This window comes from Physella acuta, unplaced genomic scaffold, assembly GCF_028476545.2.
Source record: "Physella acuta isolate Inbredline_101_S28 unplaced genomic scaffold, ASM2847654v3 ptg001704l, whole genome shotgun sequence".
NCBI lineage: Eukaryota > Metazoa > Mollusca > Gastropoda > Physidae > Physella > Physella acuta.
This window is the reverse complement of record NW_026733217.1, coordinates 70,001-91,095: the sequence shown is the minus strand read 5'-3', so window position 1 is coordinate 91,095 and position 21,095 is coordinate 70,001. Positions and strand designations below refer to the sequence as shown.

Here is a 21,095-nt window from a genome sequence, read left to right as displayed (position 1 = left end):
GACCTTCGATCGATAAATCTGAATCATGATTAAATTTCAGATTCCTCTGTTGTTGTTTTTTTAAGGTTTTAGTTTCTAAAGAAAATGCGTAAAAAAATCGAAAATTATAATCTTTAAGTGAATAATATTTTAAATTATATTACAGCATTGTTTTCTTCTTAGTGTTTTAGTATATGATTTTGTGATATTTTGCAAGCAGATTATTAGTTTCTACAATTATTATTCAATGTTTGCATTTTTAAAATAACGAAGGGGCAGAACCCATATAGAGTTGACTCTCTTTGAGATTGTTTCCCCTAAACTATTTGGTTTAATCATGTGAGGTTAAAATAAGCAAGAGTAATAAGACGAGTGTAGTAGTAATGGTAGGGGAAGCAACCAGTGTTTCTTTCAGACATTTTTCTTCGATGGGAGGGGGGGGCACTTGAATTTTTTTTATTTTTTGGGGTGTATACAATTTTCCGGGGGGGGGGGGGGGAGCGGACACTGGTAAAAGTTATATTTTCTATATAAATCTCTGTATAAATTTTCTACATAAATTATGTGTATACATTTTAGTCATCTCCCCCCCCCCCCTCCCCCAGAGTAGATTACTAAAAGAAACTACGGAAGCAACGTACTGCAGTAATAGTGGTAGACCAAAGGAGATTTTCTTTCATTTCTTTTTTTGCTTAATCTAGATGCTACAATATATTATGTCACTGTTATATAAAATAAAGTGGGGTGGGAGATATATTTCGAAGATTCGTGATTTTAACTTTACTTTCTAATTGCTGCAATAACTGCGAAGGTGCCGCCGAAGGGAAAACGTGATAGATTGAGTTCCAGATTGAGCAGGTAGACATGCACCAGGAGAGTGCCACGTAAAACGGTTTGGTTCTACTTGAAGCAGACGCGACACGGTATGCCAGCCATGCGTACAATTTTCTCACGCAGAAAGTTGACTCCTGCCAGCCATGCGTACAATTTTCTCACGCAAAAAGTTGACTCCTCAATCTAAAAGTACAAATACATCTATGTGTTTTTGTTTTGGGTTTTTAGGACGTCCCTGAAAAACATAGCCTTCACAAATATGACGGTCTGAATATAATTGTCAGTGTTTGTGTTTTGATAAGCTAACCAAACACTTCTTATTCGAATAAAGATATATTGCGATTTAAACTTTCGTTAATCTTCGCCCTCGGTAGAGTTGGTAGTTATGGTTTTTTAGAAAGTCCTTAGCAACTGTCTTACTGGCCCGTGTTGTATGTCCTTTAACTGTATTATTGTTCCCCTTGGTTTAGCGATCATCACCCTTAATTGTGTCATTGTCTCCGTTAACTTTATAATTATCTCCCTTAACTTTATAATTATCTCCCTTAACTATATCATTATTTCCTTTAACTATGTCATTATCTCCCTTAACTGTGTCATTATCTCCCTTAACTGTGTCATTATCTCCCTTAACTGTGTTATTCTCTCCCTTCGCTGTGTTTTTGTCTTTCTCAAATTATCCCCCTTGTTTAAATTTTCTGTACCATCAATACCTTGTAAACTAACACCACTAACACATCACTAACACCTTAAAGTTTTTCTTCTTCAGACATGTAATTTACAGCGTCAGTTTACCTTGCAAGTTCGCTTTACTATTACTGTTTTCATCATCGGCTTGAAACTTACAACTTTTTTTTTTTTATGAAAAAGACTAGGCATATTTTAATTCTCTTTGAGTATATTACAAATGCTGGAAAATAATCCAACCATTCATACAACTGTCAAGACTTCATAACAGGAATACATGGACACCATTGCCTAGTTGGCTAACAATAAAACAAGTTATGTGGGATTTCCAACATTTACAATAAACCAAATAAAAGTAAAGGAAGAAATAATTGACTGATATGTTGATTCACTTAAACTTTAGTTTGTACACTAGTGCTAACATACAATCAATCCTAATATAAAAAGCCTTTCTGGGGTGGGCTGCATAGTCCTTTTAGTCTTGTCCTTTCAACAAATGTACAGCATTATGTTTTATTGATTCATTAATGATAACAAACAAAAACAGTATACCAAACATGGATTTTCTTACAAAAAAGTAAATTTAAAAAATGAAATCAAGTGTTTACTGATCCCAGTCCAAATGTATGAAAGATTGTATCCAATTAAACAAACATTTTACATTTCATTGAAAAGTTGAGTAAAATAACAAATACAAACTTGACTGACATTTAAAATACTGCATTGACATTGTTTAAAAGTAGAACTGTATTAGGAAGATGAGCTCTCATCATCAGATTTCATCCGGTTGGTTGATAGGTCAGGCTGGTCCTTTACACTGGTGGAATTGTGATTTGGCTCTTGTGCAGATTGGTCAAGTTCTTGGATCTGTGTTTCTGTATCCTCAGGACTTTCTGCCTCTTCATCATCAGATATCACATCCTTGAGTAATTCCTTCAGAGCTTCAGCTTCTTGTGCCATTTCAGACAGTCTTGTGTTTTCCTCACGTAACTTTTCTACTTCTATTGTCAGTCGTTCATTTTCGACCAGTGCTTCCTTTAGGCCTCTTCTCCTTTCCTCCGCTAAATCTTTCCAATATGTTTCTGATACTTCATCATTGTTCACGCTTGAAACTTACAAATAAACGGCGTATCAAAGGCACGCTATAAATTTTCTCAACAGCTCCTTAAGATCTACAAGCTAAACGAACTTCGCCGCTTGAAATTCAAAAGGTTTTTTCCATGGTTTGAAGTCGACGCTTTGTAAGCTGTTTTACCTGTTTGGGCACGTCTGGCCTTTGAAATATATTGACGCCAGAACGCGAAGAAAATCAATAAGGAAATATATGTACCCCAAAGATCCTGTTCCTCAAAGACAAACAGAAGGCTTCCTCCTTTGTAAATTACTTCCACTCTGAGGGTGACTTCCCCTCCCTTTAATGACTTCCCCTATTTTGTTACTTCCCTTCTCTGTGTGACTTCCCCCTTATCAGATATATTGTTTATCAGTATCATTGTATTAGACGTGTCGCCTCTTTACATACACACAGGCACACATCACACACGTGTATATGTAGGCATATATATATATATATATATATATATATATATATATATATATATATATATATATATATATATATATATATATATATATATATATATATATATATATATATATATATGTATATATATGCGTTGGAGAGTAAAGTTAAAAAACAAGTAAACTTTAATATGTATGATCACTTATACAGCCTTAGACTAATAGCTACTTCCACCCCCCTCCCCCTCTTTTTTTCTATCCTCCCCACCCCGATTTCGCAATTTCTAGAAGTCACTAAATTACATGCGACATGTAAAAGACCCAAGTCTCCTGAATCCACTTAGATTTTAATGGACGACATTGATCAGTATAAGGGGTATAGATATGTTAATAAGTGTTGTTGTTTTTTAAACCAGCTTATTAGTCATGCGTCTCTAAGTTTAATTGTACCAGTAGAATAACACAACACCGTCAACCCAAACGAAGCTTCTATTGAAGGTAAAGAAACGAATTGAATAAATTAAATACAGATTCAGAGTGGACTGTATATAGGGGTAGGTGGGGTGGGAGGAGGGGGTAGGAGGATCAACAAACACTTAGCAGTTTTTAAATATTTTAAACCACGCGCTTCTATTCTCAACTGTTAAGTAAAGCTTTATGAAATTTGCTTTGAAACGAGTTATTTTTTTTTAATTTTAAATGCATGTTTAGAAGACAATAGAAAATGCAAGTCGGTGAAGATTCCTTTTGACTCAAAAGTTGTGCATGTTTCCCCACGTTTACATAACGAATGACATGTTACTCCTTATTTCTAATTCTACCTAAACGGCCGGGTTCCTTTCATGTATCTCCATGTATCCCCAACCCCCGAAGTAAATCCCCCCCCCCCCCCACCCCCCGGCGGAAGTAATTTACATACTCTTACCAGTGGCCGCTACTTGGAAAATTTAGTCCGCCTCCCAACCCCCTTCCCCCCCTCCCCAACCGAAAGTTTCAAGTACCACTTAGGAGAAAAAAAGACTGAAAGAAACATTGCTAAAGAGTCCATAATCTAAGCCCTAACGAATTGTAACTGTAATCAATAAACTCATACTATTGGCTAACATCAACTGTAACTCATAAGCTTAGCAAGTGTTGTTGCGCATTATGCTAAGTATAACTGGCACTAGGCAATAGCTGTATGTAACCATATAACGGAATTGAACCCCAAATTCTTCGACTGAGTAAAACAAAAATTAAAAAGTACAACTAGCTTAACGTTTAATTAGGAAATCGATTTCCCATCAATTTATCACGTGAGTCCTGGCGATCAAATCTCAACCTAGTTAATTAAAAACTTAAATGAGCTTCGGTGTAATTAAAATTAATTAACCTGTGATCAAATATGTCTAGTTTGTCTTGACGCAACCAATGTGACTGCGCAGTAATGTATTCCACCCATAAAGGACAAGTTTATTTTAGGTCAACTTATGTAAATTAAGATTCGACCCAACACTGATTTTTTTTAACTTAGTCATTGTTTACACGTTGCTAGGATACCGGTATTTAGGGGGGACCCACGCTCGGACTAGGCCATTGTATAGCTGACATGATTATTTTTTCATGTTGCTATTTTAAACTGCTAGACTACAAGTCTGTTCATGAACAAAATGTGTTGATCGCGGGTTCAGATACGACTTGAACATCTGTGGGTGTTTGGACCCGTCAATAAAAGACATTCGCCGTTCGAATGTGATTGATAAATTAAGCCATCGATTTTCAGTCGACAGTTACAGCTAATCATACCAGCCAGGAGACTTTATAGCAAATGAATATGTTGAATAACAGAGAAAGCACAAAGTCATCGAAAATTCTACTGCTAAATATATTAAACAGCCTACAGATGAATATATAATCAAACAGCTTACAGATGAATATATCATCAAACAGCTTACATATAGCAAACCGCTTGTCATATTTAGAATTTCGCATCACAGTTTAGCAAAACAAAATATAACAAATAGCTGAGCAATCGAGGTCAACCTATCTATACTCAAATCCTAACTAGATCTTGCAGTTAACCAATCACACACCAGTTCCTTCTATCTCCTTTTCACTATCGAGTTTCGAACTCCCTCCCTAATCGATGGGAACATATTGATTTTATTCTTCAATTTCTACTGGAATTGATTTCCTGATTATGACAGTAACTATAGCAAGTCCAGCCCATTAAGCTATCAACGATATCACTTTGCTAATTCAGTATGTGAAACTACATTATGGTTTTACTATTGGTAAAGTTCTAGTATGTAGGCAGTAAATATTTAAAAAATGAACAGACGCTTTACTTTTCGTATCATATCAGACTTCTTCGTTTCTTTAAACTTGTTGCACAAAAAGGCTTACATTTCTAGTAAGGTTTATCGTATGGTCGTACAGTAGAGTGGTAAACGCTAGTCCGAAAGTCTTGAGTTTGGATGCATATTTGCCTTAGGCCTTAAGGCAATGTAAAGAAAATTAAGGTCAGCCGTTTTCTCACGTCGTTGTTTCATCTTCGGAATTCTGTCCATGCCGTACATTTTTCCATTTCGACATTTTGTTAAAATACATGTCGGTCTTTTTTCAACATCGGCCTTTACCTCATACTGGCCTTTTGTCTATGTCATTCTTTTTTCTATGCCGGCTATTTATCTGTATCGGCCATTTGTCTATGTCGGTCTTTTTAGTGCCAGCTCAAATTTAATGCACACAGATTTGGGGTTACTTTCAGCTAAGTTTTAGTTTCAGTGTTAGGGTCAGGGTTAAGGTTAGGTTCAAGGTCATGGTTTGGGTTAGGGTTAGGGTTGGCCAGGATTAAAACATAAAGGTACACGCCTTATATCCTCTTTCATATAATCTTTTTTGGTCGTAAGAGTTAACTTTGTCGAAGCTTATCTTGACGAGATCCCAACTAGCATATTCACGTTTGATTTCAGTCTTCTTGACAGCTAACAACATATCAACCTACGTTTTACTACTTAAAAGCACCCTGGCGGAATATTTTGGTCAGCAAATTTTGTCATGATCTTGAAAAACTTAGGACACCCGTACCAATGGAGAGTGAGACGACACTTGGACGATACAGAGCGGGTTACGCAAGACACGTTTCTACTAATCACGTATTTCAACCGTGACACATTCGTCGAGTCAACGTGGCGACTACGCGTGACACAATTCTGGGACCTGTGTCTACGTGACGAGTACCCAGTCTACGTGACAAGACGCGGTCACGGTTGACCTAGCACACGAAATCTACTGGGTTTTTAGACCCTTGCCCTCATTTTCAAGTCAACCCCCCCCCCCCCCCCGAGATTATCTCCGCCCCAAACACTAAATCCTAACGACGCATACATATTTTAACACTTTGTCGAGGGAATAAAAACGAGCGCCCATATTGGACTCAAGAATCGCATTGACTTCTTGGACCTCCGCAACTCATCCAGTGTTTCTTTAAGGTATTCTGGAGGGGGAGGGACGAAGTACTACTAAACCCTCCACCTTACTTGAACGAAAAAGAATGTGTATAGAAATTATATACTTTTACTTCCGGAAATTTAATCCGCCCCCTCCCCAACTCCGAATTTTTGAGCCCCTCTTTCAAGAAAAAAAGGCTGAAAGAAACACTGAACTCATTCCAAGTGGTACCTATAATATCGATATGGGGAAGACTGATTGACGTTCAATATAATGAACTCTATCGATCGATCACTTACTTGCATACCATGAGGTGCATGGGGACTATGGGATAGTCAAACGGGGTAAGGTGTGAACGGGGGGGGGGGTTGTTCTAGTGCACTAAGGGTGCCGTTGAGGATGTGTTATGTAACGTTAGCATTCACGTGTCATTACTTGTAAGGCTTTAAGACGGTGGTGATTAAGTAGTGGGGGCAATTAATTAAAATGTGATAGAGGTTAGCGAAATATTAATTTAATGACCTCTAAAATAATTTTATTTATAACGTAAAGCATGTTTGAGGAATTGTATTCTGATTTTTTAATATACATTTAGCTGTGTGGTTAATGTGATTAATGTGGTCAATGTGGTTTCACTGTATTAAATGTGTTAAATTAGCTATGAAGAGACGGCATGGTCTAGAGGTAGGACGCCAGACTGCTAACCCGAAAGTCTCAACCTCGAATCCGGGTTCAAGCTAGTAGAAAGTCCATGAGTTCAGTCAGTTATGAATGTTAGGGAAGGTAAAGGCGAGGTCACAGAAACAGGTGAACTCTACTTCACATTTTATTTCGATTTCTATAACAAATGTCGCCACTCGTAAACTATTATGTGCGGATAGATTTCTGGATTTGATAAACTTAAACAAGGATGTTTGTCTAGACATTTGTGTCAAAACAGGTTGTGGTCAAAAGTCCCACTTTTAAGTTATATACATGAGCTTAAAAAAAGCCGGGATAGGTGTTGTTTTAGGAATTTAGGTTAAAAAACCGTCATGGGTTATGTAAGTCGGTATATTATTTCCAGGGTTCGTTAAAGCTATGTAGTACCTAAAATGGTTCATTCATGTAAAGAGTTACTTTCATGACAATTCGCCCCACACCCCCGAACGAAATAGAATGTACGAGTTTTATTTTCTACTTTTCAGTAATTCATAATTTGTGAATTCGACATTACCAATGCTGCCACTGAAAATATTTGCTTTAAAACACTAACCCCCCCCCCTTTCCCCTAGCCCCGACCCTACACCCCCCCCCCCCCCCCCGTGAAAGCAGCCTCCTCTAAGTTACCTCCTGTAAGTTTAAAATCGGTTCAAACTAAATTATCTGCCCCTAATAGCCGTCACGAAACCCGGCTCTACGATTTGTAAACATTTAGCGTGACCACAGCTCACCAGACCATGTGGGGGTGGGGTGGGGTGGGGGTGGTAGTGATAGTGATAGAGAGAAAGAGAGGGGACTGTAAGGCGCGCTTACAGCTTGTTTTCTAACGACTCCCAGAAGAGAATTATATATATAGATAAATAGATATAGGAAATATATACTTTTACCAGTGTCTACCCAACCCCCAATCCCCAGCCCAACCAAAGTTTCCCCCGAGGAAAACAGAAAGAAACACTATTCATGTTCTGGTTGCATAGATTTGTAAGACTAAGGGCCACTCAACACTGGCATCTCTCCGTCGTTTTTGTGTTGATCAGTTGGTCGAATCTCGTAGAGTCGTGGTCTTGTCTGCATTGAAAAGTCAATGACTGAACTTCACTCACCAATGTAAAAATATTGAGTACTTGGGTTGGCGATAGTTCGGAGTTGTTAACTTCACTCACCAATGTAAATATACTTGGATCTAAGTTTGGCGTTAGTTTGGTGTTGTTAACATCACTCACCAATGTAAATATACTGGGTACTTGGGTTGGCGATAGTTCGGCGTTGTTGTTAACTTCGCTCACCAATGTAAATATACTTGGTCCTAGGTTTGGCGTTAGTTCGGTGTTGTATTTCAACTTCAATTAGTCATTTGATTTTGATCGTGCGTTGAATCAGTTAGCATGGGGGGGAGGGGGGTCATGTAAATACTAAAGAAAGGTGTGGGAGTCATGGAGATTTTAGAAGAAAATATTGGGATCATTTATATGAAAAAAGAAGATAGGGGCAGTGGCGTAGCGAGGTCGGGTGTCACCCGGTGCGGCACTTAATGGTGTCACCCCCCCCCCCAGAGGCATAGAGACCCTTCCCAGGGACAAACTTTCAAATTTTCGATTTGCACCCCCCCCCCCTCAAACTTTCGATTTCCACCCCCCCCCCCCTCAAGTTTTCGATTTGCACCCCCCCCCTCCTCAAACTTTCGATTTGCACCCCCCCCCCCCCTCGAGTTTTTCTCTATATATTTTGCTATTTTTTGCCTTGGTGTCACCCCCCTAAATGGTGTCACCCGGTGCGGTCCGCACCCCCGCCCACCCCCTCGCTACGCCCCTGGATAGGGGTAAGTCATATTAAGAAATAAGGGATCACGTAGATATCAGAAGATGTTGGGGTCACGTAGATATCAGAAGATATGGGGGTCATTTAGATAAATGAAATAAAGATGTGTCTTTGTCGCTTCCATAAGAAATTTTAGAAATTTTTGTTGTGCTGATATCAGATGTTGATATGGGGGTCGGATCTTGAACGACGTGGAAGTTCATATTTTGAAAAAAAATCCGAGGTCGACATTGGGTAGGGGTCATTTATTGACCAATATTAGAACCATCAGATGAGATCGATAAATATCAGGGTCAGCCATGATAGATATTAGATATCAGTGTCAGTAATATCTTCTTAAATGTTTGATTATAGGAGGAAAGTTAGCAATCATAACTTCAATGATTGCATACAACATATCCAGCAAATAAAACAAAACATGACGAAATACTTGCATTCGTAAAACATGACATTAAATGCTTGACTTAGCTTAAATTACGAAACTCTAAAGTTTCATTCAAGTCATACGTGACTTAGCACGTAAACAATTTTTTACGAGAGTGGACCGATATGTTGCGACATCTCCTAGAATTCTTGGCACACGTACATTCTGGTTTATAAGTAAATAGTTGGGGTAATATTTTTTGTTAGGATTCGTGGCCTAGGAGATGGCCAAATCGGGCTGGTAAAGTGAAATGCTAGAACTAGGTCGAGGACTGTTAAAAGTGTCAGGTGATCTAGAATCTGGGGCACATTTGACGTTTTACGCATGGCTGAACACGTTATAGGTGCGGTCAAAACATGTTTTACCCTGATGGAAGATGTTTCTCTAATATGTCCTACCATTGTGTAAAATGCTCTTAAAATATGTCCTACCATTGTGTAAGATGTTCTTAAGATATGACATACCATTGTGTAAGATGTTCTTAAAATATGTCCTACCATTGTGTATGATGTTCTTAAAATATGTCCTACCATGGTGTATGATGTTCTTAAAATACGTCCTACCATTGTGTAAGATGTTCTTAAAATATGTCCTACCATTGTGTAAGATGTTCTTAAAATACGTCCTACCATTGTGTAAGATGTTCTTACAATGTGTCCTACCATTGTGTAAGATGTTCTTAAAATATGTCCTACCATTGTGTAAAATGTTCTTAAAATATGTCCTACCATTGTGTAAGATGTTTTTAAAATACGTCCTACCATTATATAAGATGTTCTTAAAATATGTCCTACCATTGTGTAAGATGTTCTTAAAATATGTCCTACCATTGTGTAAGATGTTCTTAAAATATGTCCTACCATTGTGTAAGATATTCTTAAATATGTCCTACCATTGTGTAAAATGCTCTTAAAATATGTCCTACCATTGTGTAAGATGTTCTTAAGATATGTCCTACCATTGTGTAAGATGTTCTTAAAATATGTCCTACCATTGTGTAAAATGTTCTTAAAATATGTTGTACCATTGTGTAAGATGTTCTTAAAATATGTCCTACCATTGTGTAAAATGTTCTTAAAATATGTCCTACCATTGTGTAAGATGTTCTTAAAATACGTCCTACCATTGTGTAAGATGTTCTTAAAATATGTCCTACCATTGTGTAAGATGTTCTTAAAATATGTCCTACCATTGTGTAAGATGTTCTTAAAATATGTCCTACCATTGTGTAAGATATTCTTAAATATGTCCTACCATTGTGTAAAATGCTCTTAAAATATGTCCTACCATTGTGTAAGATGTTCTTAAGATATGTCCTACCATTGTGTAAGATGTTCTTAAAATATGTCCTACCATTGTGTAAAATGTTCTTAAAATATGTTGTACCATTGTGTAAGATGTTCTTAAAATACGTCCTACCATTGTGTAAGATGTTCTTACAATGTGTCCTACCATTGTGTAAGATGTTCTTAAAATATGTCCTACCATTGTGTAAGATGTTCTTAAAATATGTCCTACCATTGTGTAAGATATTCTTAAATATGTCCTACCATTGTGTAAAATGCTCTTAAAATATGTCCTACCATTGTGTTAGATGTTCTTAAAATATGTCCTACCATTGTGTAAGATGTTCTTAAAATATGTCCTACCATTGTGTAAAATGTTCTTAAAATATGTCCTACCATTGTGTAAGATGTTCTTAAAATACGTCCTACCATTGTGTAAGATGTTCTTAAAATATGTCCTACCATTGTGTAAGATGTTCTTAAAATATGTCCTACCATTGTGTAAGATGTTCTTAAAATATGTCCTACCATTGTGTAAGATATTCTTAAATATGTCCTACCATTGTGTAAAATGCTCTTAAAATATGTCCTACCATTGTGTAAGATGTTCTTAAGATATGTCCTACCATTGTGTAAGATGTTCTTAAAATATGTCCTACCATTGTGTAAAATGTTCTTAAAATATGTTGTACCATTGTGTAAGATGTTCTTAAAATACGTCCTACTATTGTGTAAGATGTTCAATCAATGTGTCCTACCATTGTGTAAGATGTTCTTAAAATATGTCCTACCATTGTGTAAGATGTTCTTAAAATATGTCCTACCATTGTGTAAGATATTCTTAAATATGTCCTACCATTGTGTAAAATGCTCTTAAAATATGTCCTACCATTGTGTAAGATGTTCTTAAGATATGTCCTACCATTGTGTAAGATGTTCTTAAAATATGTCCTACCATTGTGTAAAATGTTCTTAAAATATGTTGTACCATTGTGTAAGATGTTCTTAAAATACGTCCTACCATTGTGTAAGATGTTCTCACAATATATCCTACCATTGTGTAAAATGTTCTTAAAATATGTCCTACCATTGTGTTAGATGTTCTTAAAATATGTCCTACCATTGTGTAAGATGTTCTTAAAATATGTCCTACCATTGTGTTAGATGTTCTTAAAATATGTCCTACCATTGTGTAAGATATTCTTAAATATGTCCTACCATGTGTAAAATGCTCTTAAAATATGTCCTACCATTGTGTAAGATGTTCTTAAGATATGTCCTACCATTGTGTAAGATGTTCTTAAAATATGTCCTACCATTGTGTAAAATGTTCTTAAAATATGTTGTACCATTGTGTAAGATGTTCTTAAAATACGTCCTACCATTGTGTAAGATGTTCTTACAATGTGTCCTACCATTGTGTAAGATGCTCTTAAAATATGTCCTACCATTGTGTTAGATGTTCTTAAAATATGTCCTACCATTGTGTAAGATGTTCTTAAAATATGTCCTACCATTGTGTAAAATGTTCTTAAAATATGTTGTACCATTGTGTAAGATGTTCTTAAAATACGTCCTACCATTGTGTAAGATGTTCTTACAATGTGTCCTACCATTGTGTAAGATGTTCTTAAAATATGTCCTACCATTGTGTAAAATGTTCTTGAAATATGTCCTACCATTGTGTAAGATGTTCTTAAAATATATCCTACCATTGTGTAAAATGTTCTTAAAATATGTCCTACCATTGTGTTAGATGTTCTTAAAATATGTCCTACCATTGTGTAAGATGTTCTTAAAATATGTCCTACCATTGTGTTAGATGTTCTTAAAATATGTCCTACCATTGTGTTAGATGTTCTTAAAATATGTCCTACCATTGTGTAAGATGTTCTTAAAATATATCATACTATTATGGAAGATGTCCTACCATTGTGCAAGATGTGCTTAAAATATGTCCTACCCTAGAGGACAACATGCCTAAACATGCATAAATATGTCCTACCCTGGGGGTGCGCTTCAGTAGTCCCAAGGCGGAAGCGTGGGGATGGGGTGGGGGGGGGGGTGGGGGTGCGTACCGGAAGGGAATGCAGCATCCAAGCGGTGACGGCAAAACAAAATAAATATGTAGGCCTACACTTAAAACTTGCTTTTTTCAAGTTAATTTAAGAAGTAATTCAAGCTATAAACCAACTTTAAGTATAGAGTAACCCCATCCATGATTTGTTTGTTTGTTGTTGTTTTTTTTTTTGTTTTTGTTTTTTTTTTGGGGGGGGGGGAGGAGTGGGTGACACCTAAATAACTACATTTCTAGTTCAGCTTATATAAAGTCGACGGAATGTGACCCCGGAATTAACACATCAGGTGTCACCCGACCTAATGACGCCACTAATGTCTTTTAAACACGTCGTGCATCATGTGGGTCTGATGCTGTTAGCCACGGGCTCATTTTACACACTTACACACAAACACACACACACAACACACACACACACACACACATATATATATATATATATATATATATATATATATATATATATATATATATATAATATTTACTTTAACCAATGTTCGCCTCCTCCCCCCACCCCCAAGAAATTAAAGCGCGCCCTACCCTCCCAAAAAAAAAGAAAGTTTCAAAAGCGACCCCTCCACTCCCCCTTCGGAGAAAAATATCGGGAAAAATAATCCCAGTGATAAAGCAGCAGCCGATGACATAGAGCCTCCCACCCAAACAAGGTCAGCCTTGAGACAGACGTTCCTACACTTCTGACCGGCGAACATCAGAGCAAGTCTGGACGTTATGACCTTACCGCAGGTAAAGCTGGCTCTCCGTCTGGCACTGCGTGGTGACCGCTATTGGCATGAACTCTATTGAGGGGCAAGGTCACAGGTCAAGGATATATATAAAATATTTAATGTAAATAAAGTGCCCCTTAAAAACTAAAGGTCCATGGCGAAGATGAAGCAGAGTGCATCGGTTTCTACATAAGAATGGGTAGTGTGGGGGTCAGCCTATACGTACCCTAACGTGAGTCGGGTATCTATTAGAGTTGGGTGGATTCAGAGACTCGAGCTCAGGTTTCGAACATTCGGGTTAGTAGGCATACACTCTACCATACCACCACGCCGTTCCATTATACCGATGGTAGCCTTCACTTTAACAATGGCCCCCAGATGAGCTAAACCCTTTATTTAGAATGTGGTTACCTTAACCCTTATTCTAGACCTAAACTATTATGCCTGACAAAAAACCTAACACTAATTCCATGAACTTACAAAAACAATCATCATCATCTTTTCTCGTTTGTGACTTATGGGATGAAGTAGAGTTCATCTGATTTAATGACCGCGACATACATTACAAGGGGATAATATGGTAAACATTATGCCCAGCCGCCTTTGTTTCCCAAACGTTAGTTAGGTACCCATAAGTGCTGAGTGGACTCAGGGACGTTCTACTCAAGACTTGCGGATTAGCAGTGTAGCTCTTTACCGCTAGGTACTCATTAGAGCTGGTTGGACTAATGGACATTCAACAATTTCAATTCCGAAGCGAGATCCGAACTCGAGACTTTCGAGCTAGCACCCAAACTCTCTACAATTCGACAAAAGCCGTTCTAGGTCTAGAACAAATGCTGCTGAGGTTAGTTAAGACTTTGACAAGCTGGTGGGTAGCAGCAAGAGGGTATGACAGAGGTGATAACATTGTGTACCATGACTCTATCGGAGCTGTCAATCAGTTGATGCTAATGAAATGCATGTACAATTGACTTTACATTATTTTCATCATAGTATTGAACATTTACACAGGAGAATTATTAAACATTCAGGATGAGCTTCGTTTGCTGTGTATGGTTCTAAATTTCGCAGATAATTCGAGCTAAATCAATTGTTTATACATACATATATATATATATATATATATATATATATATATATATATATATATATATATATATATATATATATATATATATATATATATATATATATATACGAGCCGGCCCGCGGCATAACATACGCCGCTATTTAGTTGTTTCTAATTTTCAATAATTCATAATTTGTGAATTCGACAGTACCAACGCTGACACTGAAAATATTTCTTTAAAACACTATAAGTAGCTCGTTAAGGACCATAACCCCCCCCCCCCCCTTCCTTCCCCCCCCCCCCCTACGTTTAAAATCGTTGGCTCTGCTTGTAAACATTTAGAGTGAACACAGCTCACTAAAACCATGTAGGGGTGGGGAGGTAGGGAGAGGGTTTGCAGCTTGTTTTCTAACGGCTCGAAGAGGAGAATTATATATATACGAGCCGGCCCGCGGCATAACATACGCCGCTATTTAGTTGTTTCTAATTTTCAATAATTCATAATTTGTGAATTCGACAGTACCAACGCTGACACTGAAAATATTTCTTTAAAACACTATAAGTAGCTCGTTAAGGACCATAACCCCCCCCCCTTCCTTCCCTCCCCCCTCCTCTCCCCCCCCCCCCCTACGTTTAAAATCGTTGGCTCTGCTTGTAAACATTTAGAGTGAACACAGCTCACTAAAACCATGTAGGGGTGGGGAGGTAGGGAGAGCGTTTGCAGCTTGTTTTCTAACGGCTCGAAGAAGAGAATTATATATATAGATATATATATATATATATATATATATATATATATATATATATATATATATATATATAGATGTATAGAGAGAAGGGAGCAAGTGGGGTGTGCGGATGGGTTTTTGGGGGTAGGGGTGCAGGTGAGGGTGTGTGGGGTGTAGGTGCCCGCGCCCCTGTGTGTGTACTTTAAGCTCCCATACATAACCCCAGTCACGTGGCATTCCACCCAACCACAAACCGTGGCCGCTGATCTAAAAATAGCCCTGGATGTAAACAACAGCCCTTAGACGGGTCAAGGTAGAGAGAGGCTACCAAGAAAGTCTTTTTCATCTGCTATAGCAGGACATGGTAGATGCGTGGGGGGGGGGGGGTGACACTGACAGGTTGTCTGTATATTAGATCATTGGAAGAGGTGGAGGGGGGGAATAAAGGTGTTAACATTGTTTGTATATTTAGACAACTGATGCGACATTGATGAGGTATTCGGGATGTCGTTTGGTTGAGCAAGTGTACTTTCTGGAAGGTTCCATCCCATCTCACTGAATTAAATACCGGGGGTGTGGGAAGCGGTTGTGGTTTTATTATTTGTCGAAATTTTAATTTCTTTTTAACATCAGATTGCATAATGTGATGCACGCCATTGCTACCATTACCTCGATCTGCATCCGGGGCGGCTCCACCCACTCATGTCCCAAGGCTCCACTCTTACCCTAGGGCATGGGGCGGCTCCACCCACTCGTGTCCCAGGGCTCCACTCTTACCCTAGGGCATGGGGCGGCTCCACCCACTCGTGTCCCAGGGCTCCACTCTTACCCTAGGGCATGGGGCGGCTCCACCCACTCATGTCCCAAGGCTCCACTCTTACCCTAGGGCATGGGGCGGCTCCACCCACTCGTGTCCCAGGGCTCCACACTTACCCCAGGGCATGGGGCGGCTCCACCCAGACTAGTGTCCCAGGTTTCCACTCTTACCCTAGGGCATGGGGCGGCTCCACCCACTCGTGTCCCAGGGCTCCACACTTACCCCAGGGCATGGGGCGGCTCCACCCAGACTAGTGTCCCAGGTTTCCACTCTTACCCTAGGGCATGGGGCGGCTCCACCCACTCGTGTCCCAGGGCTCCACTCTTACCGCAGGGCATGGGGCGGCTCCACTCAAACTCGGCTCCACGCTCATTTGATATAGAACTTTAGCGACACAAGTAAATGTGCATATGTATGTGCGTATGCATATGTGCGTGTGTTTGTGTTTGCGCGTGTGTGTGGGTGTGTGCCTGTTTGTATATGTGTGTGTTCACAAATAGAAGCATGCTCATTGAAAACATCTGAAAATTAACTTCTTAACACGTATTTTATTAAGCCAATCTGACACTAGGAAATGGAATCAATAATTCAATTATTTTTTTTAGATTTTTGTGTCACCAACCACTTGTTCTGTTGTATTATATGGGGTAGTGGCTGGTCTAAAGCAACCCATCTAGGGGAGAAAACTCTGAGATTAAACAAGAGTGAAGCCCCTTTAGGCGATACGATTACTAGCTGATTCCATGCTGTACAGGTAAAGCCCTGTCCCTTGGGTCCATCAGCTGTGTGGAGAGGGGGGGGGGGTCTGATACATAGACAACATCTGTCTCTTCTCAACTTAGTGCCCAGGCTTTATGCTTGGATTTCCAATGCGCAATAATCCACATGGTCTATTAGACTGTGGAGCCATACGTATACATTGAACCCCACCCCCTACAACAGATGACCCAAGACCTCCTCCTCCACCCGCCCCCACCCCCACTCTTAGCACGTTCCTGTAGGCACATATAACATACGCGCATATCTAAATCTAACGTTGGTCACGTGACCGTGTTTACCAAAATCTTTGGCTGAATCGAATAGAAGGGGTGAAAAAGTGGAACGTTCGTTTGTTGGTGCTTCGGTTGACTGGGTCAGGGTCGACTTTCAGGCATGTGAGAACTGGACACATGGAGAAAAGCGCTAAATGACACGCCTCAATGCTGCTAGTGCATACTGAAGGGGAATTTCCGATTATGAAACAGATAAAGAAACTAGGCTGACGGTGGTATGGCGGAGGGAAAAAAGGAAATTGTGTTTGTTTGTTAATTGGTTCTTTCGGACATTGGTATAGAGGTAACGTGAATGATTAAGCGTACGTCTGCTAACCCAAAGGTCACGAGTTCGAAACCTGGGATTGAGTCCGTAAGACGTCCCTGAGTTCGCTCAGCTCTAATGGGTACCTGATTCAGGTTCAGGGACGCAAAGAACTGGCCATACTATCGCTTAATGTGCCAAGGTTACGTTAACAGGAGAACTCTACTTGATCTACCCTATCAACTGCTAGAAATAGGAACATGTAACTTCAAACAGACCGAGAGAGGGGAACATATTTTCAGTGACTTATGTGTTTACGTAGCTGCATAAGTTTTACATGTTTATGCTTCAAGCGACTCCAGCCCTATAAATTGATTCACAAAAAAACTAGACCTAGACAATTACATATTCAAAATATGTTGTACCACCTTATAGCTGCAAGCTTTTTTTTATACTTTATTTTTAGTTGTATAACATGTGTTATATTGTGTTACATGGGGTAGTGAGTGGTCTAAGAAATGTTATATAACATGTGTTATATTGTGGTATATGGGGTAGTGGGTGGTCTAAAGCAGTGTTGGTATAAGCAATATTATATAACATGTTTTATATTGTGTTATATGTGGTAGTAAGTGGTCTAAAGCAATGTTGTATAACATGTGTTGTATTGTGATATATGGGGTAGTGAGTGGTCTAAGCAAAACTCGAGACCTTCGTGCTAGTAGCCGAATATATTGAGTAAGTTGTAGGTTATAAAAATTGTATTGATCTGTAAGTGTCAGTTGCTACTTTTTGTAATAACTAAACACAACAGGTGGGTAAGAAATTTTTTGAATATGTAGAAATATGAAGAAATTACTACACTTTCGTGTTTAGCGGATGAGATGAAGTAGGGTTTATATTTCTGAAGTCATCTAACCCCCTTCCTACATTTTCACATCCATTCATATAATGTCATCTGACCTTTTTATAACATTAGACCTAATATGGCATCCGACTCATCTGTTATGACCTCAGGCCCACTCAAACCCCTACATAAATTAAACACTTCAAACTCCTACATCAGACCTCTCAGACCCCTACATTAGACCCCTCAAACTCCTACATTAGACCCCTCAAACTCCTACATTGGACCCCTCAAACTCCTATATTAGACCCCTCAAACTCCTACATCAGACCCCTCAAACTCCTACATCAGACCCCTCAAACTCCTACATCAGACCCCTCAAACTCCTACATTAGACCCCTCAAACTCCTACATCAGACCCCTCAAACTCCTACATCAGACCCCTCAAACTCCTACATTAGACCCCTCAAACTCCTACATTGGACCCCTCAAACTCCTATATTAGACCCCTCAAACTCCTACATCAGACCCCTCAAACTCCTATATCAGACTTCTCAAACTCCTAAATCAGACCCCTCAAATTCCTATATTTGACCCCTCAAACTCCTATATTTGACCCCTCAAACTCCTAAATCAGACCCCTCAAACTCCTAAATCAGACCCCTCAGACTCCTATATCAGACCCCTCAAACTCCTACGACAGACCCCTCAAACTCCTATATCAGACCCCTCAAACTCCTAAATCAGACCCCTCAAACTCCTATATTTGACCCCTTAAACTCCTATATCCGATTCCTTAACAGATACTCAACTAATTCTAAAAAACACAACACGCAAACAACATATTAAATCTAACATTAATCAGTATAATCTCTGTTGTTTTACTGTTATTGAATCATTCCCATGCTAGTTCGAGTGGATGTCTACATTCAAGAATCGGACGACCCCTATCATTCATATAATAATGGCAAAATAAACAACAATCGTTGCTTTCTCTAACGACATTTAAACATACTTCATTAGCTCGAGAATTGATCTGACATTTCGCCTCTCTGTCATTTCATGCAATGAACATCGCGTCTAATCTTCATGCAGCGATTAACGGAGCCTGCTCAAGGTACGCTCTCTTTTGTTAGGGTAACGATTGTCTCGCTGCTGAGAAAGACATTGTGTAGCAACGTCGACTGTGTCGCCGTTTGCTTTATGTTGATAGACAGACCGTGTTCGGTTAGTAGACGGACGACACATACATACACACACAAACATACACACAAACAAACAAACTCACACACTACGTTGTACACGTGTATAATCAACCCGTGAGTGTATGTAATATGAAAATAGCTTACTTTTATTTAACGTATAGTCAAATATTTGAGTTTTATTTAACGTATAGTCAAATATTTGAGTTTTATTTAACGTATAGTCAAATATTTGAGTTTTATTTAACGTATAGTCAAATAGTTGAGTTTTATTTAACATCTGGTCAAATAGTTGAGTTTTATTTAACGTATAGTCAAATAGTTGAGTTTTATTTAACATCTGGTCAAATAGCTTAGTTGTATTTAAAGACTCGCCGGATTGTTCTGTATTACTCAGTAAAAATTTCTGGTCGTTTGAACAGATGGCAATTCTGTCTAACAGATTCCTACTACGGTACACTTGTTAACATATTATTCTGAGTGTATGATTTATATGGGTGAAAAGTCCAGAGGTCCCTAAACATGGTGCATATGGATTTATCTTATCACAAAAAGTTAATTTGTTACGAAATGGCTCTTTAAGTTACCCTTTCGGACCTGGCGATGCATGGGGCAGATGAAATAGAACCTGTGTTGTGACCTTGGCATATGAAGGGATGGTGTGGTCAGCACTATGCCCAGCTAGCTGTCTTTACTTTCGCGAACGTGAGTTAGGTACCAATCGGAGCTGGGTGGACTAAGTGACGTATTACCAGTGTTTCTTCCAGACTTTTTACTCCGGAGGGGGGAGGGGGGAGACTTGGTATATTCGAGGGGGGGGGGGCGAGGCTAGTAATGTGAAAGAAAGGTGACAATAAATGTTGTTAATAATTTCACATTGCTAGGAGGATATTGCTTGATATTTTCGGGGAGGGGGGGGGGGGGCGGACACTAGTAAAAAGTATATATGTTCTATATAAATTCCATTTCGTTCGGGGGGGGGGGTATACTTTCTTCGGGGGGACTCCGTCTCCCCCCCCCCCCCCCCCCCCCCCCCCCAGAGATGCATGGAAGAAGCTATGATCTTAAGTTGTTATTTTTTGTTATAAATTTATAGTTAGAGATTCAGGGGAAACCACTCTAATTTACAGATGACCGCTGTTATACAAGTCTCGCTATCAAAGCCTGCAGTTTAGAGTCGATTTCTGGCCTATATTGGTACGTTTAGACATCGCTTTTTGTTTATTATTCAATTATCTATTATATTTGACACAAATATATCACAATATACTTGTATTAAAGCCATATTAATGAGTCACCTTTCTTTCACGTTACAAGCCTCGACCGATTTTACATACATAAAACAATATATTACCCATATCTCTTCGCCATCTACTTATTAATAAATTTTTTTTACAGCGTCTTAAAAAGTAATTTTAAAAATGTATTAGCCTTACCTTTGAGTCAAGCAGTGTCAACGTTGAGCGATAAGAAACACCCCTGACCGGAAATGAACACAATCCACTTGATTCAATGTATCCTCGGCAGTGTATTTGAATATTCAGCCAGACAGGGGTGTCAGGTTATTCAAGCACTTACACACCTACAAAAAAAAAAAAAAAAAAAATCCCTGAAGGCTAAGATATTATAGCCAGTAAACACACGGTCA

General features: G+C 38.8%; 1 protein-coding gene across 1 annotated transcript; it reads right to left on the bottom strand.

Moving 5' to 3' along the window:
* Positions 1-2,065: 2,065 nt before the first annotated feature.
* Positions 2,066-5,644, bottom strand: LOC131930031 (geminin-like). Its single transcript, XM_059286392.1, has 2 exons — positions 5,640-5,644; positions 2,066-2,605 (listed from the first exon to the last, which is right to left on the bottom strand). Exons 1-2 carry the CDS (start codon positions 5,642-5,644, stop codon positions 2,251-2,253), a joined length of 360 nt encoding a protein of 119 aa, XP_059142375.1. The 3' UTR covers positions 2,066-2,250.
* Positions 5,645-21,095: the final 15,451 nt, after the last annotated feature.